A 27034-nucleotide genomic window follows, 5' to 3' on the forward strand; every position below is an offset into this window, starting at 1 on the left:
TGGTGGGCCAGCAGTACCTCCTCTTCAGCGGCCCACACAACAGTAAGGGTAGAATGGGAGGCAGAGCGTTCAGCTTTCAGGCTCCTCTCCTCTGGAACCAGCTCCCAATTCGGATCAGGGAGACAGACACCCTCTCTACTTTTAAGATTAGGCTTAAAACTTTCCTTTTTGCTAAAGCTTATAGTTAGGGCTGGATCAGGTGACCCTGAACCATCCCTTAGTTATGTTGCTATAGACGTAGACTGCTGGGGGGTTCCCATGATGCACTGAGTGTTTCCTTCTCTTTTTGCTCTGTATGCACCACTCTGCATTTAATCATTAGTGATTGATCTCTCTCCACAGCATGTCTTTTTCCTGGTTCTCTCCCTCAGCCCCAACCAGTCCCAGCAGAAGACTGCCCCTCCCTGAGCCTGGTTCTGCTGGAGGTTTCTTCCTGTTAAAAGGGAGTTTTTCCTTCCCACTGTCGCCAAGTGCTTGCTCACATGGGGTCGTTTTGACCGTTGGAGTTTTTCCGTAATTATTGTATGGCTTTGGCTTACAATATAAAGCGCCTTGGGGCAACTGTTTGTTGTGATTTGGCGCTATATAAATAAAATTGATTTGATTTAATATATATACCCAATACATACCAAACTGATAATGTTCACGTTGGACAGAAAGCACACATAACCTTAGTCACATCTAGCACCAAGTTCATCAATGTAATTCAATGTTGTATTCACATATCTTAATATCAAACTAACAAAACAAAAAGCTGGTGTTATAAATATATCCATTATCCAACACACAGTAAAAGTATAAAGAACATTCAAACATTTTACAAATGAAGTTTTCTTGGAATATAAATACACAACATATCACTTCTTATATCATTATCTTGTCACACATGTAATTAGAGATTTTGGACATTGACTTTGACTAAGTCACCTCAAATATAAAACATGACATAGTAATTCCACTCTAAAGCATTCTCACAGGTCACAGTGGACACTTTCATGTGACAGTAGATGATGCATTTCACCCCTGCTGCCATGCAGGAGCATCTCCTTGAGGTACACTTACCTGTGCAATTGCAAGTAACAACCACAGAGAAAGGTAGGCTACGGAGGTTCTGCTGGGGAACAAGCAAGTCATCGTCAACTGCCCACCCAAAGTCAGTAGGACGGGGTGATGTATCCCCTGTATCCCCGCCTCCTGTACCATGTAGAAGGCTCTCCCCAAGTGCATTTCAATCACACTAGATGTTGGAGGCAAATGATCCAGTGGCAATGAAGAGGTACATATACCACAGTTTACCTACCTGTGCAGCAAGAGTTGAAAGATCTTTTTGGATGTTTTCAAATCATTTCTCCATATTGGTTGCTGTGACGGAGGACAACACTGCAAATGCTACAACCAACGTACTGGAATAACTATTACTTATTCAGTGTGTGAAATACACTTAATGTTCTTGTTAAAATGTAATATATTTGTCATTTACCTTAATCACATGTAGAGAAGGCAGAAGGGCGCTCAAAATGTGTGAGGTAGGTTGAAAATGTTGAAAGTTGTTGCTCCGTGTGCCTCAAAAACCAGATGTATACAGAGGAAGTAGTGGATATCCTTGAGACCTTCCACTCAAAAGAGATCAGATATAACCATGCCTAACCACAATGAGGTCAAGTGTTTTAAAAGGAGTGCATATTTGACAGTTTGGATATACACCAGAGGGTGAGAGTGAGATGTATGTGTTGCCTCCTGAGGTTAAGCTACTGCATTAAATTTGTCATTTTCGTTGATGACAAGATGTTTACTGTTCTGTATTTAATGCTACTACATTAATATTATTATTTTCTTTTATGATAAAATGTGCACTATCGTGTATTTCATGATTCAAGTATAGATACAGTAAAGACTTTGAACGAATAAAAAAAAAGTTCTCAAATGTCATGTAAAAATGCATAATTCCTTCTGGCTATAATTTATCACTAAAATAAGGTCAAATGAATTCTGCATGTTCAAAAACCCTAGTATATAGGTGTCACATTAAAATATAGGATCAAAAATAGAAAAGCTGTTATTCTGATATCTGATCGGCGGCCATTTTGGTTAATGCCCCCGGCGGCCATTCGCTGTTAAATTCGAATGTCCACCTGTGTGATTTTGAAAGCTGACAGACCCTGCTACTCAAAACACTGGTCAAAAATTCTTGGACGTGAGATGTATATGGGGTTATAGAATAGGGCCTGGACTAAATGTTCAAACTGATAAACTTTATTGTTTTTGTGCAAATATTTACTCATTTTGAAATGGATGCCTGCAACACATTTCAAAAAAGCTGGGACAGGGCAACAAAAAACTGGGAAAGTTGATGAATGCTCAAAGAACACCTGTTTGGAACATTCCACAGGTGAACAGGTTTTTGGAAACAGGTGAGTGTCATGATTGGGTATAAAAGGAGCATCCACAAAACTTACACATCTGTGATGGCACCATCAATGCTGAAAGGTACATCCAGGATTTAGAGCAACACGTGCTGCCATCCAAGCAACGTCTTTCAGGTTACGTCCCTGCTTATTTCAGCAAGACAATGCCAAGCCACATTCTGCACTAACAACAGCGTGGCTTCGTAGTAAAAGAGTGCGGGTATTAGACTGGCCTGCCTGCGGTCCAGACCTGTTGCCCATTGAAAATGTGACTATTGAATAACTGAAGTGGTACATTAAGCAAGAATGGGAAAGAATTCCACCTACAAAGCTTCAACAATTAGTGTCCTCAGTTCCCAAATGCTTATTGAGTGTTGTTAGAAGGAAAGGTGATGTAACACAGTGGTAAGCATACCACTGTCCAGCTTTTCTGAAACGTGTTGCAGGCAACCATTCAAAATGGCCTTTTGGGGATGCTTCTTTTATACCCAATCATGACACTCACCTGTTTCCAATTAACCTGTTCACCTGTGGAATGTTCCAAACAGGTGTTCTTTGAGCATTCATCAACTTTCCCAGTCTTTTGTTGCCACTGTCCCAGCTTTTTTGAAATGTGTTGCAGGCATCCATTTCAAAATGAGCAAATATTTGCACAAAAACAATAAAGTTTATCAGTTTGAACATTAAATATCTTGTCTTTGTGGTGTATTCAATTGAATATTTACATTTTACACAATGTCCCAACTTCACTGGAATTGGGGATATATATACACTCAACAAAAATATAAATGCAACACTTTTGGTTTTGCTCCCATTTTGTATGAGATGAACTCAAAGATCTAAAACTTTTTCCACATACACAATATCACCATTTCCCTCAAATATTGTTCACAAACCAGTCGAAATCTGTGATAGTGAGCACTTCTCCTTTGCTGAGATAATCCATCCCACCTCACAGGTGTGCCATATCAAGATGCTGATTAGACACCATGATTAGTGCACAGGTGTGCCTTAGACTGCCCATAATAAAAGGCCACTCTGAAAGGTGCAGTTTTATCACACAGCACAATGCCACAGATGTCGCAAGATTTGAGGGAGCGTGCAATTGGCATGCTGACAGCAGGAATGTCAACCAGAGCTGTTGCTCGTGTATTGAATGTTTATTTCTCTACCATAAGCCGTCTCCAAAGTCGTTTCAGAGAATTTGGCAGTACATCCAACCATCCTCACAACCGCAGACCACGTGTAACCACACCAGCCCAGGACCTCCACATCCAGCATGTTCACCTCCAAGATCGTTTGAGACCAGCCACTCGGACAGCTGCTGGAACAATCGGTTTGCATAACCAAAGAATTTCTGCACAAACTGTCAGAAACCGTCTCAGGGAAGCTCATCTGCATGCTCGTCGTCCTCATCGGGGTCTCGACCTGACTCCAGTTCGTTGTCGTAACCGACTTGAGTGGGCAAATGCTCACATTTGCTGGCGTTTGGCACGTTGAAGAGGTGTTCTCTTCAAGGATGATGCGAAGGAGATGTGTTGCACTGCATGAGGCAAATGGTGGTCACACCAGATACTGACTGGTATCCCCCCCCAATAAAACAAAACTGCACCTTTCAGAGTGGCCTTTTATTGTGGGCAGTCTAAGGCACACCTGTGCACTAATCATGGTGTCTAATCAGCATCTTGATATGGCACACCTGTGAGGTGGGATGGATTATCTCAGCAAAGGAGAAGTGCTCAATATCACAGATTTCGACTGGTTTGTGAACAATATTTGAGGGAAATGGTGATATTGTGTATGTGGAAAAATTCATCTCATACAAAATGGGAGCAAAACCAAAAGTGTTGCGTTTATATTTTTGTTGAGTATATATATATATATAAAATGTGCACTTCTCGCCAGCGTTGTAACAGCATGCCTGAAAAAAAAATTTACGCTGCAGTTGGGCTGTTACGCTGTTTCCGAAGGTGTGAAAATGATCATTTCTCTACACTGATTGTGGACCCACTGGTTCTGATTTAGAAGTGGGTCCACAATTTATTCATCAACCTCTGTCACAGCTATTTAACGATGTCAATCATGATGACTGGGACTCTTGTCTGTTGCGGGCAAGAAAAGAGAATAATCCGTCATTTAATTCACAGAGTCGTGTTTTTTTTTTCCTTACATTCCTCATAACGTGGCATTTCTGTGGGGCCACGCACAAAGGCTCGCTGGTGTGGACTTACTTTTCAGTTAGTCTTTTCCACCAGCACTTGCTGCACAGCTGAGGGAAAAGTTCCCACACAGCCAGCGCTGCAGACACGAGTACTTGTAGGGGAGACCGGGGACCATTTGCCCCCCAGAATTTTCAAAATTTATAACTCTCTGAAACACTATTGCCTGCATTTTTAGGGCCAAATTTTATGCAGTAAAGCCATAGTTATATATATATATATATATATATATATTTGTTACAGCCGTACTTTAAAGCCAAAAGAAACAAGGCCTCAGGCCAAAACATGGAAATGTGCAGAAATGTACCTGTAACTCTCTGAAACACTACTGCCTGCATTTTTTAGGGCCAAATTTTATGCAGTAAAGCCATAGTTTATATATATTTATACCACAGTCAGTGAGAATTCCATGTCTAACTGGTGTGCATTATTTCTGTATATACGCACACGTAGTTCGGCGAGTTAAATCACTGTAATAATCACTCCGCTCTGGTCGTCACCATAGCAACGGACCAAACAGTTGGCGCAGATCAGCTGTGTTTTGACAAGTGAATGACAGAAACGCGATAAAACATGGATTTCCAAGTGAATTTTAATATTGTTGGCCAAAATAAAACATTTGAGGAATGGAAAGAGGAGAGCAAACGAGAAGAACAGCAAAAGCAACGGCGTAAAGATTTAACATCGGACGAACTTGACAAGATTGAAGACGGGAAAGAAGAAGAGAACGGTTCTATCCTTGCGGGCGGCCGAGCGCTCCGCATCAAAACAGCGAGCGTAGTTTCTGGATCTGTTTGACAGAGTTTGTCACAGCGCGATACAGCAGAGAGAGAGGAGGGACGGTGTGAGCGGCCCGCTGCGGCACGAGCCCACAAACTCGCGCGTCTGAGACAAAACATAAAACATTCCCAAATACTCGCACATTTTTATCAAGTTCTGTCAACTTAAATAAATATGTGTGTTAGCTCACTGTGTGGGACCGTGGTATAAGCGAATTAAACAACTCGAAGCTGTGCATTACACGGTTTGAATGCACGACGCGGAGTCTGAAACACCACGACACGAAGCGGAGTGGTGTTACTCCGCGAACTGCATTCAAACCGTGTAATGCACGGCTTCGAGTTGTTTAATCCTTATATATATATATATATATATATATATATATATATATATATATATATATATATATATTTGTTACAGCCGTACTTTAAAGCCAAAAGAAACAAGGCCTCAGGCCAAAACATGGAAATGTGCAGAAATGTACTTGTGTCAGGGCAATGAACCAGGTCCCTCTGGTGCCTTCTTTTGGCTGCCCTGGATCTGTTCAGTAATTCTGCCCTTCAGCATGTTTGTAAATAAAAATACTACTGTATCATTCTGGGAGGGGATTGGTCCGTGCCATCAGTCTTATAGCCATCATTACTAGCTACCAATATTTCATTAATTTGCTGTCAAATGTCAATACTAGTATTAATATGTTGCATAACTAGACAATTAGGTAACAGCTCAGTTTTAATAACACTAACCCAAATCAATATCGGATCAGATCAAAATAATCAATTCTGAATCTTATGAATCGGAATCAAATCAATTCTTGAAATTTGATTGCCCTAAATGTGCATGACCTTTGTACGTTGCAGATGCACACTAACTTGTCCATGGTTGATGCCTTGCAGAACTCCTTGACAGTCATTGGCTTCTTCTGGATATTGTACTGAGTAAAGAGACCAGATTGGCCAGTCACCACCTGCTGAATGGGAGCAGGAATCACCAGCTCATCCACATCATCGTATGTGCGTCTGGGCTTCCAGCCTTTAGGTGGAATAACCTGTCAAAAGAAACATAGTCCTCTGAAGTCCAGCAAGACCAACACATCCCCATGGGTCTCTACATTCAGCTCAGAATGAGTTTTCTGTTTCATGCTGCCCCTGTGAGAGAATACCCCAAAGGCTGAGAATTAACACGCTTCCAACACGACCAACATTCTGCTGAAAGTGACATCTGATCCTCCTCAGATGATGTTTTTTCAGGCGTTTCAGCAAAATGTTTTATCGTGCCCCTGTTCTGAGGAACGGTTTCCCTGCGTCAATAAAACAATCAGATTCTGTGGAGACTTTCAAGTCCAGACTTAAGATGCACTTATTTTCCCTTTCATATGGCTAGCATACTGGTATAGTTTTGTTTTACGCTTTTTACTCTTTTAATTCATGTTATTAGTAACTGGAGCGGGCTGCGGCCCCAACTTTGCCTAAATTCTGGGTCTTTTAGTGAAGCTTTGGGCTAGCGGCCAGCAATCACCTTAGTATTTCTTCTGTTTTTCCTGTTGAATAATGTTGGCAAATTATACAGTATTTTTTGTCTTTCTGATGCCTGATTCTGTTTTTTTCTCTGTTTAAGGTGCAGCTCCATCCAGAGATGGGAGTTGTGTTTGTGTTGGCGACCCTCCTGTCCTGTGCACCAACAGCAATTCTTGTATATTCGTCCGTGATTTGTTCTGTGAATTATTTCTGTAATTTATGTTTGTAGCATGGCTCAAGCAGAGGGTCATCCCTTTGAGTCTGGTCTGCCTGAGGTTTCTTCCTCAGAGGGAGTTTTTCCTTACCACTGTTGCTCTGGGGGTTGGTAAGGTTAGACCTTACCTGCGTGAAGCGCCTTGAGGCAACTCTGTTGTGATTTGGCGCTACATAAAGGAAAATAAATTGAAAAAAATGTTTCCATCCATCCATATTCTGAACCCACATATTCCTGTTAAGGTCATGAGGGCAGGAGTCTATCCCAACAGTGACTGGGCGAGAGGCAGTGTTCACCCTGGACAGGTTGCCAGTCTGTCGCAGGGCCAACCTGGGGATACACACCAGCACCAACAGGACTGACTTCTTAAGTCTTGACACAAGTTTTAGAGACAGGACGCTCGCTGACTGAACACAGAACTGCTCTGGGTGCTGGATGGGAACCACCCTAGACAATCAGTCCTTCTCCACCTCTCCCAAATAACCATCTATCTACTGCACCCAGGGGTGCTTGACCTCAACACAGACACCTCCAAGGTTGTCAAAGGGTTTAAGTTTTAGCATGCTGGAATTCTGTAATGACAAATTACAATAAATAAATCAATAAAATAAAAAAATACTTGGGCTTCTTTGCATTAAAATTTCCAAAACAGCTCCTTTTAACCTCAAAGTGAAAACTAGTCTCTACAACATGACATAAATAAAACAAAAATATAAATGTCAAAATGGCATGCATAAATATCCATCCAGCCATTTTCTGTATTCACTTTTCCCTATGAAGCATCATGGGGGAGCAGAATCCAATCCCGGCAGTCATAGGGATTCACCCGGGACAGGCTGCCAGTATATGCAACCCTGGATGACAACATAACCAAATCAAATCAATTTTATTTATATAGCACCAAATCACAACAAACAGTTGCCCCAAGGCGCTTTATATTGTAAGGCAAAAGCCATACAATAATTACAGAAAAACCCAACGGTCAAAACGACCCCCTGTGAGCCAAACCATCGCTTTTACATCCAGTGTTCTTCAGACAAGTTAGTAAATGAACACGCAACATTTCCAAGTCATTGAATATGTCTAGGCTCACAGATCTGGTAACTTGCTTCCAGCAGATTGTTTGCTGTTGTGACGCTCTTCCAATCCCTACACAGTTGTACTCATTTCTTTTATTTCTGTTGAACACTTCTTTTGGTGTTTAAGTGTATCTACTCTAATCTTATTTAACTACAGTCCTCCTGTTGTGAATCGCAAGCGGTTAGCTTTCGTTAGAGGTTAGCTTTCGCTAGCCCTAACCCTAGCGTTAGCTAGGTCGAGCCCCCCCCGGCCGCCATTTCTTTTATTACCGTTTTTACCAGTCCAATACTTCTGTTACTTTTTCAGTGTAACTGCTGTGAACTTTAGCTCATTACTTAACTCGTGTTAATGTTAGGCGTGCGTTCACACCGGGCGCGACGCGAGCGACTGCAGCGACTGGTTGCCATGTAATCCCTATGTAAGGACGCGTTTGGCGTCAAGTCACGCAGCGCGACACGATGGACGCGAGTGAAGCGATTTTGAGCAATTGGCGCGTTTGTGGCGCGATATTGTGTCGCATCACGTCACGTTGCCCTCCTCCCCAAGTTGAAAAATCTGAACTTTTTCGTCTCGTCACGCCGTGATGACCAATCAGGGACTGAATATGTAGTGACGTGGAGATGTCTGGAGTTTGACTGAAGATGTGAACATGTCCTGTATCTGGTAGCAGCTTATGAGCAGGACTTATGTCTCTTTTGTCCTTCATTTCACAATTATGACAGAGTTTTTGGAGCAAGCAGCAGCCCCACAGGAGCGGGAGCGGAGGTTTTTTCTTGTTTTTATTTTATGTGCGCGCGCGAGCCAGTCGTCCATGGAGATTATTTTACTTATTAACTACACAGATGTATAATAAAACAAATAGTGACTGGTTTGTAAACACAATTATGACAGAGTTTTTGGAGGGAGCAGCAGCCCTGCAGCAGCTGGGAGCAGAGTTTCTTTTTCTTTTCATGTTACGTGCGCACGCGAGCGAATCGTCCATGGAGATTATTTTACTTATGGATATGCCTGATGTGAGTTCTTTGAGACCACGGCTGACTTCCACTCCTTTCTCCAGGCCAAAATGCCGAAGTTCACTGATAGGGGATTCTATCACCCGCAAAGTCAGGTTACAGACATCAGCTGATGTTAAATGTATTCCCGGGGCCAGAGTTCCTGACACTGCATCCCATCCTAGGATGCTGATGCTGCAGAAGGGAAACAGACAAAGGAACATTACACGCGACACAGTCACATAGTTATTCAAGTTGGCGCCAATGATGTCACGATGAAGCACTCAGGAGGTCACAAAAATGGACATAGAAAGGACTTATGACCTTGCCAGAAAGATGTGTCGTATCAATGTGTCTCTGGTGCCCTCCCCTCCCGGGGTAATGATGAGGCATTTAGCAGGCTGACATCGTTAAATAGGTGGCTGGCGGAATGTTGTAGACAGCAAGGCTTTAGTTTTCTTGATAACTGGCCTATGTTCTGGAGCCGCCATGGCTTGCTGATGCCGGACGGCCTTCACCTTACTGGGGAAGGCGCTGCCATATTGTCTGCAAAAATAGATAGAGCTCTACAGGGAGGGTAACATTAGGACTTTACAGCAGGTCACGGAGCAGGTGATTAGAGACCTTGCAAGGCTTATAACAAAGGTGGGTGTGGAATTCATTACGTTAGCAGGGAAATTAGTGCAGAAAATCCACTATGGTGATAGTGCAGTTTATCTGCCAGGGAGGGAAATTCATCAAGTTGAGACTGTGGTCTGCTTCCGTAGATGTATCCATAAAAATCATAGAAGGATATGTTCTGCAAACTTAATACCCATTACTACATTGGATGATGTTAAAACTGAGGATGGCCTGTTGGCTATTCCAGCAATATCAAATATTTCGTCTCTGCTACCTACAACCCACGTGGAATGTCTAAAACATAAACCTACTTCCAGACATCATATATATGCCACTCACCTCTAAATCTAAACAGTTCAACTGCACTGCAGTGCTTAGTCTGGGTCTCATTAACATAAGATCACTGTCCTCAAAATTATTGTTGATTAATGATCTAATTATGGATCATCACTTGTAAATGATTGGGTTATGTGAAACCTGGGTTAAACCTACAACTGTCCTCCCCTTAAATGAGGTCTGCCCACCGGCATACACATTTAGTCACATCCCTCGTGACGTGAAGCAAGGTGGGGGTGTTGCTCTTATTTAGAAATCTAGATTTAGTTTATAGCTGTTGGGGGTCACAAATATAACACATTTGAGCATCTGATTCTCCACTCTGCCCAGGATGATACATATTGCCAAGGTCAGAAGAGTACAAATCAGCCGTATTACTTTGTCACTGTACAGTGCTGTGAAAAAGTGTTTGCCCTCTTGACCCTTTACATGTTAGAATTTTATTAGGGCATCAAAAAACAAAAATATTCAGGCCTTGTATATTAGAATTTCCAAAATCATGCCCTTGAAACTCGCAGTGAAAGTAAATCTCTACAGTTTGATATAAATTAATTACAAATCTAAAAGCCAAAATGATGGTGTGAATAAGTAAGTGCCCCTTTTAGTAGAGCACATGTAAACCATCACTTTTATATACAGTTGTCTTCGGACAAGTCAGGGGATGGACACGTGAACATTCCCAAGACACTGACTGTCTTGGACATTAGTTACATGAATTATGAAGAAATACAAACAGTATAGCACTCTACGGTAAATCTGTGTGGAGGAGATAGTTTTCGAAAACTGAGTGACCGTATAAGAAGGTGAAGAGTGATGAAAGCCACCAAGACACCAGGAGGATGTTCATTCAGTTGTTTAATTTTGTATAAAAAAAAAAAAAAGCAGATCACAGACATGACACAAAACTAAAGTCATTTCAAATGGCAACTTTCTGGCTTTAAGAAACACTATAAGAAATCAGGAAAAAAAAAAACATTGTGGCAGTCAGTAAAGGTTACTTTTTAGACCAAGCAGAGGGAAAAAAATATGGACTCACTCAATTCTGAGGAATAAATTATGGAATCACCCTGTAAATTTTCATTCCCAAAACTAACACCTGCATCAAATCAGATCTGCTCGTTAGTCTGTATCTAAAAAGGAGTGATCACACCTTGGAGAGCTGTTGCACCAAGTGGACTGACATGAATCATGGCTCCAACACGAGAGATGTCAATTGAAACAAAGGAGAGGATTATCAAACTCTTAAAAGAGGGTAAATCATCACGCAATGTTGCAAAAGATGTTGGCTGTTCACAGTCAGTTGTGTCTGGACCAAATACAAACAACATGGGAAGGTTGTTAAAGACAAACATATTGGTAGACAAGGAAGACATCAAGCATCAAGACAGAAAACTTAAAGCAATATGTCTCAAAATCAAAAATGCACAACAAAACAAATGAGGAACGAATGGGAGGAAACTGGAGTCAACGTCTGTGACTGAACTGTAAGAAACCGCCTAAAGGAAATGGGATTTACATACAGAAAAGCTAAACGAAAGCCATCATTAACACCTAAACAGAAAAAAACAAGGTTACAATGGGCTAAGGAAAAGCAATCGTGGACTGTGGATGACTGGATGAAAGTCATATTCAGTGATGAATCTCGAATCTGCATTGGGCAAGGTGATGATGCTGGAACTTTGGTGCCGTTCCAATGAGATTTATAAAGATGACTGCCTGAAGAGAACATGTAAATTTTTTTTTTGATTCATCTATCTGTTGCCACATGTACATAAGGGCTGAATTATCATTCCCACACTCATATTTAATAAAAAATAATAAGCGCACGCAGGAGCTGCTGCTGCTAATGCTGCATTCAAGTACCGTCGGAAATTACACAACTTTGTCATTTCAAATTCAGCAGTTGCTTGTGGCAAAATAATTAATTATATCCACACAAAAGATTAATTCTGGCCTATGTAAGGTGCCTGAGCTCATTGAAGCTGACTCCCACACAGATTAAAAAAAAAAAAATCCAAGCAAGCAGGCTGAGTTTGTCCTGTAATTTCCAATGGTACATGAAGCTGCAGCAGTGCTCATAAACCAGCTTCTGCATTGTGTGAAAACATTCAGCTGGTCAAATGAAGTCAAATTAAACAATAACGTTACAAAAACTAAAACGATTAAAAAACATCAAGAACAACAGCAAAATGAAACAGTGTTCACACATTGAGGTTTTCGTTGCCCTTCGTTCAAATTTTTCAACAGTTTAAAAATCCTGATGAAGTTTGAAGTTTGTTTTTTGAATTTGTAATTTGTGTAGGTAGCATAACCCAAGCAGAGGGTCACCCCTTTGAGTCTGGTCTGCTTGAGGTTTCTTCCTCAAATATTCAGAGGGAGTTTTTCTTACCACTGTCACCTGTGTGTTTGCTCTGGGCGTTGGTAAGGTTAGACCTTACTTGTGTGAAGCGCCTTGATGCAACTTTGTTGTGATTTGGCACTATATAAATGAAAATAAATTGAAAGTGAATTGAAAATAGGACTTGATTTACAGTCATTAAGAAATACAAACAGTATAGTGCTGACTTCAGGGCTGTACGCTCAGCCCCACAGGTCATTGGACATGGCGAGCAAGTCAGGGGGCAAATCTACTTGTCACATGGTGAGTAAACTAATTTAACCAAAGATTCCAATTTTATCTGTCTATTAATAGCCAAGTGGGCTCTGTGTGTGTGTGTGTGTGTGTGTGTGTGTGTGCGCGCGCTTACGTTCGCGCATCCATACACATGTGTATGGCTTTGATCACAGAGAAACTGGGGAGAGCTGACATTTGCCGTTTGGTATGCTTATGTATTTTGGGTCAAGGATGAACGCTGCCAAAACAGAACATTGACAGGACAAATATTTTTGAGAAGCTACGGATATTAGTTAACAACACTGAACAATGGATGTGGATAGCCATTCCACCAGGGGATAGTAAATAATTCCAATATGAAAAGCCAAGTGGCCTCTGTGTACATGTATGCGCGCATACGTGCGTGTGTAGAACTACGATCACGGATAAACTGGGAGATCAGAATCAGATTCAGAATACTCTTTATTCACCAAGTATCTACAAGAATACAGGGAATGTGACTCCAGTTGAAGTAGGGATGCACCAATCCACATTTTTTCACTTCCATCCGATCCCGATACCTGAATGCTTTATTATAATTAATTTGCTTAGAATATTTTATTTTTGCTTTCCAAAATATGAACTTACAAAAATAAAGAACGAGAGAACAAAAAAAACAAAAACAAAACAAATACATAGTCCCAGGCCCTTCCCAAACCCACCCACAGACAAACTAAAAACAGCATAAAACAAGAGGCAAGCCAAATACACACACATATACATATATATATATATACACATACACACACACACACACACACACACACATTTATTTATACTGATGACCAATGGCTTATTGTAATAACCCGTATCGATCCTGTACGCTATAGAAATTGGCAGGGTGTCTTTATAGTCCAGATAGGGCTTCCAAATCTCTTCAAGGGTCTTATAATCATTTCTGAGTGTGTACACAACACGTGCGCACGCGCACACACACACACACACACACACACACACACACACACTGCACTGTAAGTCGTCTGGAGGCATGAAGAGCTGTTAGAAAGTTAGAATGAAAAGCTGGACTAATTTCTGACGGACTAATTTATAACAGCGTAATTACACTGCAGTTGGGCCATTATGTTATTTTGAGGGTGTGTAACGGGAAAATAATAATTTCTCTATGTTGATTGTGGAGCTGCTGGTTCTGATGTGGAAACAGAGTGTCCACAGTTTATTCATCAGCCTGTACCAAAGCCATTTCTGCCTTTTCTGACAATTAAAGTCTCTAAACGGAGACTCTTTATCTGTGAGAATTGTCCCCCACTTCACATGGACAGTTTTTATTCGTTCATCATTAATATGCCTTTTTTGTGGAGCAGTTAACAATGCAGCTCTGTCGTGGACTGGAACCTTAATATCTCCCGCTTCTCTGGTTCCTAAACTAAGGTTAGTGTCCCTCGTGAAAATAATAAATAATGATATCATCTGCTCCGTGTCTGTGTGTTACGGGTTTTGCTCTGCAGCTCACCATCGAGATGGAAAGGCTGATCATTCCACAATCAATAACTTCAAAGTGAATTACTGTTTTAAATAAATGACACCTCTTTTTGAAAACGTTGTAAAACAGACAAACTACAACTGACCAAAGCTGTTTTTCCCCAAAATGAAATGTCCTTCGTTCTGTTGGGGAGAACTTATCCTGGTGTCACAGTCTCCACGGTCCAGTCTGAGCACAGCAGCTCTCCAGGTGTATTATAGGGGAGGCCGGGACCAAAGTAAGCTTTTACATTTATAACCCGCTGAAACACTGTTGCCTACATTTTGAGGGCCAAATGTTGTTAAGTAAAGCCATCGTTTTTGTTTTTTTTAATCTTTATTACAGCCTTACTTTAAAGCCAAAAGAACGAGGGATCAGATCAAAACATGGAAGAGTCTAGAAATGTGTCACAGCACAAGAGCTAATTTATACACAGCAGTTTACTATAGACAATCCTTACAAATGTTTTCTTTAACTTCAAGGTTAATGTCTGATACATTTTGAAGTAAAAAAAAAAAAAAAAAAAAAACACACCAAAGAAGGCCCTTTATAAGGCAATAAAGTAAAAGCTTCAGCAGAGTCGAAGCCTACGTAGTCCACCAACCCTCGGCTTCTTAAGGTGATTTTTCCATCCCATTACACTGAGAAAAATCCTGTTGAGAACCCTGTAGCAGTGTTGCGGTCCCGCTGCCTTCATTCCTCATGCATCATTTCGGAGCGTCAGCAGCGATTAACCGATTTGCCTATTTTCTGCTTAAAGTGGACTTTAGAATGACTTAAGAGGTTTACTTTGTTATCGGATGGTTAAATCACATTATTCCCTTTGATCGGTTTGGGTGTAGAGAGTCAGACTCGCCAGGTTCATTAATCTAAGATGATTTTAAAATTTTCTGTAATTTATTATTAAGTAATGCTGAATTATGTGGAAATGATTGTTGTACAAATAAATGGACTGCATTTAAATAGCCCTTATCCATCTGCATCAGAAGCTCAAAGCGCTTTACAATTATGCCTCACATTCACCCATTCACACAGACACACTCAGTGGTGGGCACAGATAACCAAAAAATTAACTTTGATAACAGATAATCAGATAACTGAAAAGTTATCTTTGATAAAGATAAAACAATAAACCACCCAAAAATGTTTCGTAAGTTACAGATAACCGATAACTTCCAGTACTGTCTCTGGTACATTTGCAACTACTAATAAATTGAATTTGAGTTTTAACACCACGATCGCTTTGTGAATATATTCTCTGGGTTTATAGACGTTGTTATTGTGTTTATTTTATGTAAACATGCGAGAACCACAGGCTGTCTCTCCGTTATTTTCAATGGGAGCTGCTGTGAGCTACGCTCGCTTCCTGATCATGTCGTTCTGGAGGAAAGTGAAGTTTGCTCTTTAATATCATTGTTCTTTACAACACTGTCCTCTTTGTTCGAGACTAATATATATATATATATATATATATATATATATATATATATATATATATAATATGTCTGAAACTTGGTTTGCGTTTATTAAATTCCACGCAGATTAAATGTAACAGACACGGATTATTTGTTATAATTGTTTTAGCAAGTTTTCAGGGTATCATGCAGCAGTCTCTTATTAATGTGACGAAAAGCATTAAAAAAAACCCATTTTTGTAGTATAATATTAATTTACAACTGTCATCGTGTTGATTCTCTATATGTTGTTGACTGCAGCGACTCTCTGGCACGCAAGGGATTATGGGATACGTCAATAGGGCGAATGAACACGACTGGCCAGCAGATGGCCGTAGAGCCCTTGAAAACTTGCCACAACAAAATTCCAGATAATCCGTGTCTGCTACGTTTAAGATGCGTGGAATTTAATAAAACGCAGACACAATAACGTCTATAAACCCAGAGAATATACACATGAGAGTTTTAGGCACTAGAGTTTAATGCTGTTGTCCGTAGAGCCTAATCAGAGTGTTTCAAATGCATTTCTCTCATGTCATGAACGTACTATTACCCTATCCTACCCACAATACACTGCTGGGCACAGCATATATCCACACTAAAACCTTAAAAATTAGCGTATTACTTTAAAACTAAAACATATATCTGATATTTTCACTTTATACAACTTCAGACATGACAATAATTTAAATAACTTGTCCGACATTAGTTTGGTTAAAAGTTAAACCATAAGTTAAAAATGTATGCCTCTGGATGACACTGCAAGTGTATCAGTATGGGGTTAAGAGAATTTTTTTTTTTTTTTTTTAACTCTAGGACCAGTTCTCCTTTGCTTGCAGAGGACAGAGTGGTTTCTTCTTAAAGCAGGTCTTCTCTGTTTTGCAGAGGGTAGAACTACACATCAGCTACAAAACATTTAACAGGTAGGTGTTCAACTGATTTTAAGTTTTATAAATATTTGTAGCTGTTCAGCTTTATTTACCATGTTATCGGTCTAAACATTAATCGGACAAAAAATTTATTGCAAGATAATTAGTCCGATAATGGTTTTTAAAGTTATCTAAAAGATCATCCGATAATGAAAACATTATCTTCGATAATTATTGGTTAGCGGATTATCAGAACTGTGCCCACCACTGGACACACTCACACACCAATATCAGGGTGTTGCCATGCAAGAAGGTCACTACACAACAGTAGCAACTAGGGGACTAAGGACTTGGCTCAAGGGCCCTGAGAGATTTTCTGTTCTGGCTGGGTTTTGAACAGAGGATCCTCTGGTCTGAAGCCCAATGCTTAACTACTAGACCATCATCTCCCCAAAGATTCGCAGATCTTTTGCTGAGATAGATTATGACTTGAGTGCAGTTTTAACGCAGTGAAGGTAGGGGGACTGATCAGATGGGGGGGGGGGCTTTCAGAGTGGCCCTTTATTGTGGCCAGCCTAAGGCACACCTGTGCAATGATTATGCTATCAATCAGCATCTTGACATGCCACACCTGTGAGGTGGGATGGATTATCTCAGCAAAGGAGAAGTGCTCACTAACACAGATTTAGACAGATCTGTGAGCAATACTTGAGAGAAATAGGTCTTTTGTGTAGCTGAATAATATGCACAATATAAAAAAAATCATGAACAATATGAACAAATAAATACAAAAGATAAAAATAACTTTCTCAACAACTGGTCAGCACAAAACCCATCTTACCTTTGCCATTCCAGCTCTGTGTGCCCCCTGTGACTCCATATAGGCAATGTAGCGGTTGAAGTCCTTAAACTGATCTCTAGAGGGCGTAAACATCATCACCCTGCAGGCCACACTTTGGGAAGGTGCGTCTAAACTCATCCTGGACCTGGTCCTTCACTTCAGTACTGTGGGACATATGACAAAGATGAGCATTAAAGGTGTAACAGGACACATATGCCAAAAGTTCTGATTTGGGCCTTTTGGTTTGACACACATGTATACCAGTGAACTGATCTGAAATATAAATATTATTTATAATTCTTGAGATTCAGGTTATATTAGGCAGATCAGCAAAAATAAATTTTAAGCACCCAGTTTTGTTTTCAAGTTCCAGGTGCAGTGGCAGCTGACTAAAGGCCCAGTCACACGGCACTTAACAAAGGGCAAGAAAGCCCAAATGAAACAAGAAATCTGGACTTTCACTGACTTTCGTTGGCATCGTTTAACATTCGCTCAGCTTTGTTCCTGCAACTGGTGCTTCGTCAGGATTTTTATATTGTTGAAAATTTGAACCAGAGACAAAGGGCAGCCCTGGCGGAGGCCAACGTGCACTGGAAATAGGTTTGACTTACTACCGGCAATGCGAACCAAGCTCCTGCTGCTGTCGTACAGGGACCAGACAGCCCTTAGCAAAGGACCCCGTACTCCCGGAGCACTCCCCACAGGGTGCCCAGAGGGACACGGTCGAACGCCTTCTCCAGATCCACAAAACACATGTGGACTGGTTGGGCGAACTTCCATGAACCCTCGAGCACCCGATGGAGCGTGTAGAGCTGGTCCAGTGTGCCTTGACCAGGTCGAAAACCACACTGCTCCTCCTGAATCCGAGGTTCGACCACTGGTCGAATTCTCCTCTCCAGTACTCTGGAATAGACCTTACCGGGGAGGCTGAGGAGTGTGATCCCCCTATAGTTGGAACACACCCTCCTGTCCCCCTTCTTAAACAGAGGGACCACCACCCCGGTCTACCAATCCAGAGGCACTGTCCCCGATCGCCACGCGATGTTGCAGAGGCAGTCCCACAACATCCAGCGACTTAAGGTACTCAGGACGGATTTCATCCACCCCAGGAGCCTTGCCATCGAGGAGCTTTCTAACCACCTCGGTGACTTCGGCCTGGGGTAATGGATGAGTCCGCCTCTGAGTCCCCAGTCTCTGCTTCCTCTTCGGAAGACGTGACGACGGGATTGAGAAGATCCTCGAAGTACTCCTTCCACCGCCCGACAACATCCACAGTCAGGGTCAACAGCTCTCCACCCGCACCGTAAAACAGTGTTTCCGCCTCCTGAGGCATCGGATGGTTTGCCAGAATCTCTTCGAGGCTGACCGATAGTCCTCCTCCATAGCCTCCCCAAACTCCTCCCAGACCCGAGTTTGCCCTCTGCGACCGCACGGGCTGCGGCACGCTTGCCTGCCAGTACCTGTCAGCTACCTCTGGGGTCCCACCGACCAACAAAGATAAGTAGGACTCCTTCTTCAGCTTGATGGCATCCTTACTTCCGGTGTCCACCACCGGGTTCGGGGATAGCCGCCGCAACAGGCACCAGAGACCTTGTGACCACAGCTACGAGCAGCCGCATCGACAATGGAGGTGGAGAACATGGTCCACTCGGACTCCATGTCTCCAACCTCCCACGGGATCTGGGAGAAGCTCTCCTGGAGGTGGGAGTTGAAGACCTCGCTGACAGAGGGTTCCGCCAGTCGTTCCCAGCAGACCCTCACGATACGTTTGGGCCTGCCAGGTCTGACCGGCTTCCTACCCTCCCAGCGGATCCAACTCACCACCAGGTGGTGATCGGTCGACAGCTCTGTCCCTCTCTTCACTCGAGTGTCTGAGACACGTGGTGGTCTCTCTGTCACCGCCCACGTGGGCGTTGAAATCCCCCAGGAGAACAATGGAGTCCCCAGTCAGAGCGCTATCTAGTACCCCTCCCAGGGACTCCAGGAAGATCGGGTACTCTGCAGTGCTGCTCGGCCCATAGGCTGAGACAACGGTGAGAGACCTGTCCCCAACCTGAAGGCGCGACCCTCTCGTTCACCACAGTGAACTCCAACACTTGGCGACTGAGCTGGGGAGCAATAAGCAATGCGACCCCAGCTCTACGCCTCTCCCCGTGGACAATGCCAGAAAAATGAAGCGTCCAGCCCCTCTCCAGGAGTTGGGTACCAGAGCCCAAGCTGTGCGTGGAGGTGAGCCCGACTATCTCTAGTTGGTATCTCTCAACCTCCCGCACAAGCTCAGGCTCCTTCCCCCCTAGCGAGGTGACATTCCACATCCCAACAGCCAGGGGCTGTGAGCATGGACCGGGCCGCTGGGCCACCCGCCCTCGACCGCTACCCAATCCTCTCTGCACCCGACCCCCATGGCCCCCTCTGCAGGTGGTGAACCCACGGGAGGGCGGGCCCACGTCACTCTTTCGGGCTGACCCCGGCCGGGCCCCATGGGCTAAGGCCCGACCACCAGGCACTTGCGCGCGAGCCCCAACCCCAGGCCTGGCTCCAGGGTGGGACTCCGGCTCCACCATACCAGGCGACATCTTGGTCCTTGATCTTTTACTGGTCATGGAGGTTCTGAACTGCCCTTAGTCTGACCCGTCACCTAGGACCTGTTTGCCTTGGGAGACCCTACAGGGAGCACAAAGCCCCCCACAAAACATAGCTCCGGTTCTGTTCATTATTTTTAATGGACAGAATTTCTAGGCGCAGCCAGGGTGTAGAGGGGGTCTGGTTTGGGAACCACAGAATCTCGTCTCTGCTGTTTGTGGACGATGTGGTTCTGTTGGCTTCGTCAAATCAGGACCTTCAGCGTGCAGGGGCGGTTTGCAGCCGAGTGTGAAGCGTCCGGGACGAAATCAGCACCTCCAAATCCGAGGCCATGGTTCTCGACCGGAAAAAGGTGCTTTTCCCTCTTAAGGTTGGTGGAGTGTCCTTGCCTCAAGTGGAGGAGTTTAAGTATCTCGGGGTCTTGTTCACGAGTGAGGGATGGATGGAGCGTGAGATCGATAGACGGATTGGTGCAGTGTCTGCAGTGATGCGGTTGCTGTATCGGACCGTCGTGGTGAAGAGAGAGCTGAGTAGGGGGGCAAAGCTCTCGATTTACCGATCGATCTATGTTCCGATCCTCACCTATGGTCATGAGATTTGGCTCATGACCGAAAGAACGAGATTGCGAGTACAAGTGGCCGAGATGAGTTTCCTCCGCAGGGTGGCTGGGCGCTCCCTTAGAGATAGGGTGAGGAGCTCGGTCAATCGGGAGGAGCTCAGAGTGGAGCCGCTGCTCCTCCACGTCGAAAGGAGTCAGTTGAGCTGGCTAGGGCATCTTTTCCGGATGCCCCCTGGACGCCTCGCTAGAGAGGTGTTCCGGGCACATCCCACTGGGAGGAGGCCCCGGGGAAGACCCAGGACAAGCTGGAGGGACTACATCTCTCGGCTGGCTTGGGAACGCCTTGGGGTTCCCCCGGAGGAGCTGGGGGAGGTGTGTGTGGATCGGGAGGTCTGGGCGGCTTTGCTTGAGCTGCTACCCCCGCGACCTGACTCCGGATAAAGCAGAAGAAAAATTTGAACGAATGCCGCCGAAAACCTCAATTCATCCTTATTTCGTTTTGCTGTCGTTTTGATGGTTTGTTGTCATTTGCCTAGTTTTGTAATGACAGCACTTAGTTTGACTTCGTTCGACCAGCTGAATGTTTTCACACAGTACAGAAGCCGGTTGTGAGCGCTGTCGTGGAGAGAGATGCAGCTCCTCTGTGGCAGAGCTGGTGTGTGGTGTGGGCTTCTGCCAGTGTGTGTGATGTGCAGCTGCTGTCATGCCATGGTGCTGGCTGGCCAGGAAGAATGTCAGCCTCCTCCGGCAGCGCCTGGTAGTCTGTGACTCTGGTGTTGTTCCAGCGCTACATAAAAAGAGTTGCTGCTGCACAAAAAGTCCGGCCGGTGTCTTGTCAGGAGCTGCAGCATTCTGTTCATGAACTCTGAAGGGCTTGCTGTCCTCCCGCCCATGCAGACAGAAGAGCCTGCTGGCCCTTTCAGTGTGACAGTTCAAAAGATTTGAGGAAGTGATCCTTGATAGCCGCGTATTTGTTCACAGTGGGGGGGGGGGTTCGCAAGAGCGTGATCAGCGTCGTTGCCGTCATGATGTAATAATATTTTGTGTCGTCTGCAGTGATCTCTTGGAGCGAACTGCGACTCAGTTTGTGCAAACCAGGCGACAGTTTACAGAAACGTGACTTTGAGCATCAAGTGTGAAAAGGTTTCAGATTTGCGTGTGAACAGGGTTTTTTTCCATGCAGCCTGCAGCACATGTGATCCAACGTGCACGCGAGTCTGTGATAAAATTATCCACACAGCCTGCAGCGCATGTGCCGGCAGGGAATGAATTTCTTTCGAAATCCAGAAAACACAAACAGCAGGACTCAAAAAACAGAGCAGACACAGAGACCTCTCTCTCTCTAACAAGAAGCCTGATGTTAAAGTATGTGAGTTTAAATGACAATACTTTCCTTTTTCTGGGGAGAGGGGGGCACACAACAGACTCTGAACTTTGTGAACTGATGTTACAAGCCATGACGAGACAGCAGTGTGTCCTGCTGCACGTCAGAAGACGCGAGTGCCATTTGCGTTTCCGAGAACAGAGCGCGCTTCCACAGAGACAGAAAATAGCAGCGATAGCACATTGTGGCAGTAGTGCAACTGTTAAAAACCTCATGATACAGTCCACTGTTTTCCAAGCGCAGCAATATGTTCTGCACAGCCGGCAGGAGTGAACTGAAAAAGAGTTGACCAGCGCCAAGGGCTACACATGACAGTACGCATACATTAAAAGCAAACATATGCAGCTGCAAGTAAATCACGAATGCAACGACACGTGATTATGCAGGAAAAATGCAGATTATGCGTGCATTTCAGGTGTACTCTTAATGCATCTCTACATTTGCGCTGGTGTGAAAGGGGCTTTATGAATGTTGAGGAAGCACTTCAGGTTTTTTTTTTTTTAAGTGCATCAAGACAGATCATGCAGCATCATCAGTCTGAATCAGACAGTGAGGATTCTGATGATGAAGGAGATAATCCCTCTTTGTTCTGGACAAGGAACCAGAGCAGGTGGATCCACCGACATCTCCACCGTGGATCTGACTTTGCGCTTATTCTTTGCAGCTTCTCCAGGACTCAGGCGCTACAGAGCTCCATCCAATTGCCAAGTCCTGGAATGCACGGCAGGATGCAGACACACACTACTCCAACAGTGGCTCCAGGCATGTTTCGTTTAAAATGTCAAGATCAACGTTAACTTAGGTTTCATTTTGTTCTTCTTTCCTTCCTTTTGCGCTCTTGATTCGCAGGCTATTCAGTGATAGAAAAGTCAAAAACTCATTCGTCCACCTTTTCTCTGATTTGTGACTTTTTTTTTTTTTTGTACTTTTTTCCCTTTGTTCAGGAATCGTATGACGTGTGGCCGGGCCTTAAGCAGCTCAGTAAACTGTTTCAGAAGACCATAACAGGTCGGTTTAACATAGAAAAGGTAAATAATACTCACAGACGTATGCTCTTTATGGTTTAGCGGGGGAAAATTAAGCGAAAGAAAGAAATAAACGAAGCAATCGATCGAAGCATTGCTTCAATCTGCGAACCACTGCTTCGATTGGTTCATGGTTCAAAGCAAAGCCAAGCTGCAGAAAAGTTGATTAAGGATCCGCTGCAGGGTCTGTAATCAATGTAGAGAAATGATCATTTTCCTGACAACACCCGCCAAAACAACAGCCACTCTGAAGGACCGATAACAGAATCGTTAAGCACAATGCTTACTGATGTTGGTGGATCGAATCATTTCTTAACGATACCCGAAAGGAACCGGTTCTCGATATCCATCCCTAATCCTCAGTTGTTGTACGATTCACATCCCTAGTGGACACTGGGGATGAGGGAAGCCGTCTGACTGTAGGAATCCTTCCAGGACTCTGGAGGCAGTTGAATGGTACCGACAGGACTGAAGTGCAGCAGCCTCTGCTGAGGGGGAGGCAAAGCAGAGGGTGTGGAAGGAGTTTAGAGTAACGATGGAGAAGGACTTTCGGTCGGTGCCAAAGTACTTTTGGCGGACCGTGAGGCATCTCAGGAGGGGAATACGGGGAACCATCCATGCTGTCTATATTAAGGATGGGACTCTGGTGACCTCGGACCTCAGGGTGACCTCATCACCACAACAATCGGAATAGAATTGAATCGTGAGCTGTTGTACGATTCACATTCCTAGTATCAAGAGCAGATTCCTTTCGGGTATCGTTAAGAAATGATTCGATCCACCGACATTAATAACCTTTTTGCTTAACGATTCCCTTATCGGTCCTTCTGAGTTGTTTTTGGGGGCGTTTGTCAGGAAAATGATAATTTCGCTACATTGATTGCAGACCCTGCAGCGCGTCTTAATTTATCTTAATTTTTCCCAGCTAAAATCCTAAAGAGCATATGTCTGTGAGTAATATTTGCCCTTTTATGTTAAACTGACCTGTTGTGATCTTCTGAAACAGTTGATAGATGTATTGTATAACTTACAAACGGGACGGAAGCTAACGCGTTAGCATGTCTATGGCATTTCCAATGTTAAAGTTAGCATTAAGCTGTTCGCATGTTTTCTGTATAATAATTAATGGCTCAGCCTTCATTGTCGTAAAAGAGTCAAATTGTATTTTTTTTTTTGTTTTATTCATATATTAATAATAATAGCAACAACAACAATAATATTAATGATAACAACACTACAATACTATTTTAGAGAAAGAGACAAAAAGAACCTGATGAAACAAAACAACAGAAAAGATAAAACCAACTAACAAAAATAAATAAATACATATAGAAATAAATAAGTGCTTCCTATGAACACTGTGTCACACTTACACCTCCACTTCATCCCTGTTTTATTTAAGTTTAATGACCATATTTTCAGTTTGTTAATTTCTTCAGTGATTTCCTCCAGAACTATCTGCCAAGCTTGAAAACCGCTGCATCCTAGTCAGAGCAGAATACTACTGGAATGAATTTGAATAATGAAAGTTGGGTTTTTCTCACCAAAATGGGTGCTGCACTCACTGCAGTTTATTGTCTGGAATAGTCCCAGATTGCATTTCAGAGCTTCTACAATTTAAACATTTTCGTGTGGGTGGTAATTTTGGGTTTCACCTTTTTTGTTTTTCATCAATTTCATCCCTGAATATGTCAATCGTGAGTCACTCTTGTGAGGATTAAAGTCACTGACTGGGACTCCTGTCTTGTTGCGAGAAAGAAATGAGAATCGTCATCTGTTCTGTTCACACAGCTCCAAACGCTGCACGGTTCTCTGCCGAGTCAAGTGTGAACGATAGAGTAGTCCAGTCAGAATTAATAACTTCAAAGTAAAACACAGTTTAAATCAAATGACACCTCTTTACAAATGTTGTAATACAAACAAACTGCAATTGATCAAAAAAGTTTTTTTCCTCACAAAACCAGACGTCCTGCGCTGACGTGCTGCAGATGACTGGACTCAGCTCAGAGGTACAGAGAGACATTCATGCCAAAATGTCTGAAAGGAAATGCTTTTGACAAAAACTACAGATTTGATTTATGTCAAGAGATCAAGGATCCAGTGACCAATTTAAAATGTTGGTGCCATAGAAAACCTGTAAAGCCTACTTTTAGTACACAGAAAATTCACAAGCGGTATCGATAATGGCATCGATAGATAAAATCAATACCATCCTTAGTCGTCAGCAGCGCCGTCCCTGGGTTCACAACATCCTCATGAGACGTTTCCAATTCGGGGAGTTTCATTATTTGCTGCAGGAGCTGCAGCAAATAACTGGAGCTGCAGGAGCTCCAGTTTGAGGACCTCCTATCCCGTTCACGCGCGCACATGTAAAGAAAAAAAACAAAAAAAAACAAAACTGGCTGCCACTGCGGTTCCTCACTCTCTCTCCCCTCAAACTCTGTCATCATTGTGTTATAAACCAGTCACCATTTGTTTTATTATACATCTCTGTAAATCATTTTGGGATTACTGGGTAGTGCCCTTGCATGGCTGATGTCATACTTGACCAGTCGTTCCACCTGATGCATGTGCCTGATGTTTGGGAAAACAAGCAAGACGAGAGCCATGTGGAGCCACACATCTGGCTCTCTCCGTCTCTCCTCCTCCTCTCTGCGCCACTTCATGGCACAGAGCCCAACTAAGCATGCAGTCTCAAAGTTCTTCTGCTATGGAGCAAACTGGAGTGATCTGAATTGTTCAGCAGCTGATGCATGAATATGGGTGGTGTGTGTGGAGACAATTCGCTCATTCACACGTGACAGAACTAATGGTGCGCTGTTATACGTGAGATAGCGTGCAACAACGCGGAACTTATTCTTGACGTGCGTAATGGTTCCTGATAATTCTCCAGCAACACATGCCATTATCGTAATGCGTGGTAATGGGTTGCAGCAGTTCCTGAGGACACCTGACACCTCTGCCCTGAATCATCACATTCGTGATCAGCTGCCAAGTAATGTATACTTCATGGCATTCGTGACTTGTCGTCATTATGTGTAAACGCACCTTAAAGCCTGACTGATATTCAAGGATTTTGGCCAGCACTGATATGTTTGATATGGGCCTATAGTTGTTTAAGCAAGCTGGGTCACCTCCCTTCAACAAGGGAGGGCAAAATTTTAATTTTAAATTTTGTTGTACCTTGTGTATAATGACAATAAAAAGCATTCTATTCTATTCTAAAAGCGGATTTCCACAGCTGAGGAACAACCTTAGTGTACACTGAAAGATTAAACATATATGTCAAGGGTCTTGCTATAAAATCAGATGCCACTTTCAGGAATAAGGAGTTCAATTTGATCAGGCCCTGGTGGTTTTCTAGGATCTATATTTTTTACAGGCTTTGTTAACTTCCTGTTACAAGGCTTTGCAAAAGTTGTAAGGTTAAAAATCTGTCCATGTACACCGGCACAGCATTACAGGGCTTCCCAGATGCAGAATGAGCAGAATCAAACAGGGAGCCAGAAGATATAAATGCTCATTAAAACAGTTCAAGATCTCCATGTTGGTCGTGCACAACAGTGGAGCCCTTCATAACACAGGTGGGTAAAACATGAGAATTTTTGCTCACAGAAGTGACTTTATGATTTTCCAGAACCCCCTCAGATCATTTTACTTTCTCAGTGATGACAGACAAGTAATTTCCCATTTGGCTTTCTTAATTAGGGATGAACATTTATTTCTGAGTTGCCAAAACAAGCCAATCTGAGGTGGAACCTGTGGTTCTTGCCTTGGCCCAAGGGGAGTTCCTCTCATGAACAGTGTCTGCTCGTTCAGAGGAGACCAGGGGTTATCACGACCCTTTACTCTGTATAGGGACCATGAGTGTTAATGATTTTAGTAAAGCATCTTTTAAAAAGGCCCATGCTGTCTCCACATCAGGGATCAGCTCAAGTCTATCCCAATTAAAAAGGTTCAAACCATGATAAATCCTTGCTCACTAAAAAGTTTAAGATTCTTCTTAAAAACAATATGTGGCC

General features: G+C 43.2%; 1 protein-coding gene across 7 annotated transcripts in view; it reads right to left on the reverse strand.

Annotated features, from left to right (window-relative positions):
- Positions 1-26661, reverse strand: part of LOC117518909 (lysine-specific demethylase 4A-like) — a 279463-nt gene extending 252802 nt beyond the window's left edge. For 5 of the 7 annotated variants that reach the window (XM_034180171.1, XM_034180169.1, XM_034180174.1 and 2 more), the window contains exons 1-2: positions 17462-17599; positions 6277-6452 (exon numbers count right to left, since the gene is read on the reverse strand). In XM_034180171.1, the coding sequence (XP_034036062.1) occupies positions 6277-6452; positions 17462-17599 (314 nt within the window). Of the gene's footprint in view, positions 1-6276; positions 6453-17461; positions 17627-26625 lie in introns of those variants that run through there. The other 2 variants (XM_034180170.1, XM_034180172.1) reach the window with 2 other exon arrangements.
- Between the last annotated feature and the right edge of the window lie 373 nt (positions 26662-27034).

This window comes from Thalassophryne amazonica, chromosome 10 (genome assembly GCF_902500255.1).
Source record: "Thalassophryne amazonica chromosome 10, fThaAma1.1, whole genome shotgun sequence".
Lineage (NCBI taxonomy): Eukaryota > Metazoa > Chordata > Actinopteri > Batrachoidiformes > Batrachoididae > Thalassophryne > Thalassophryne amazonica.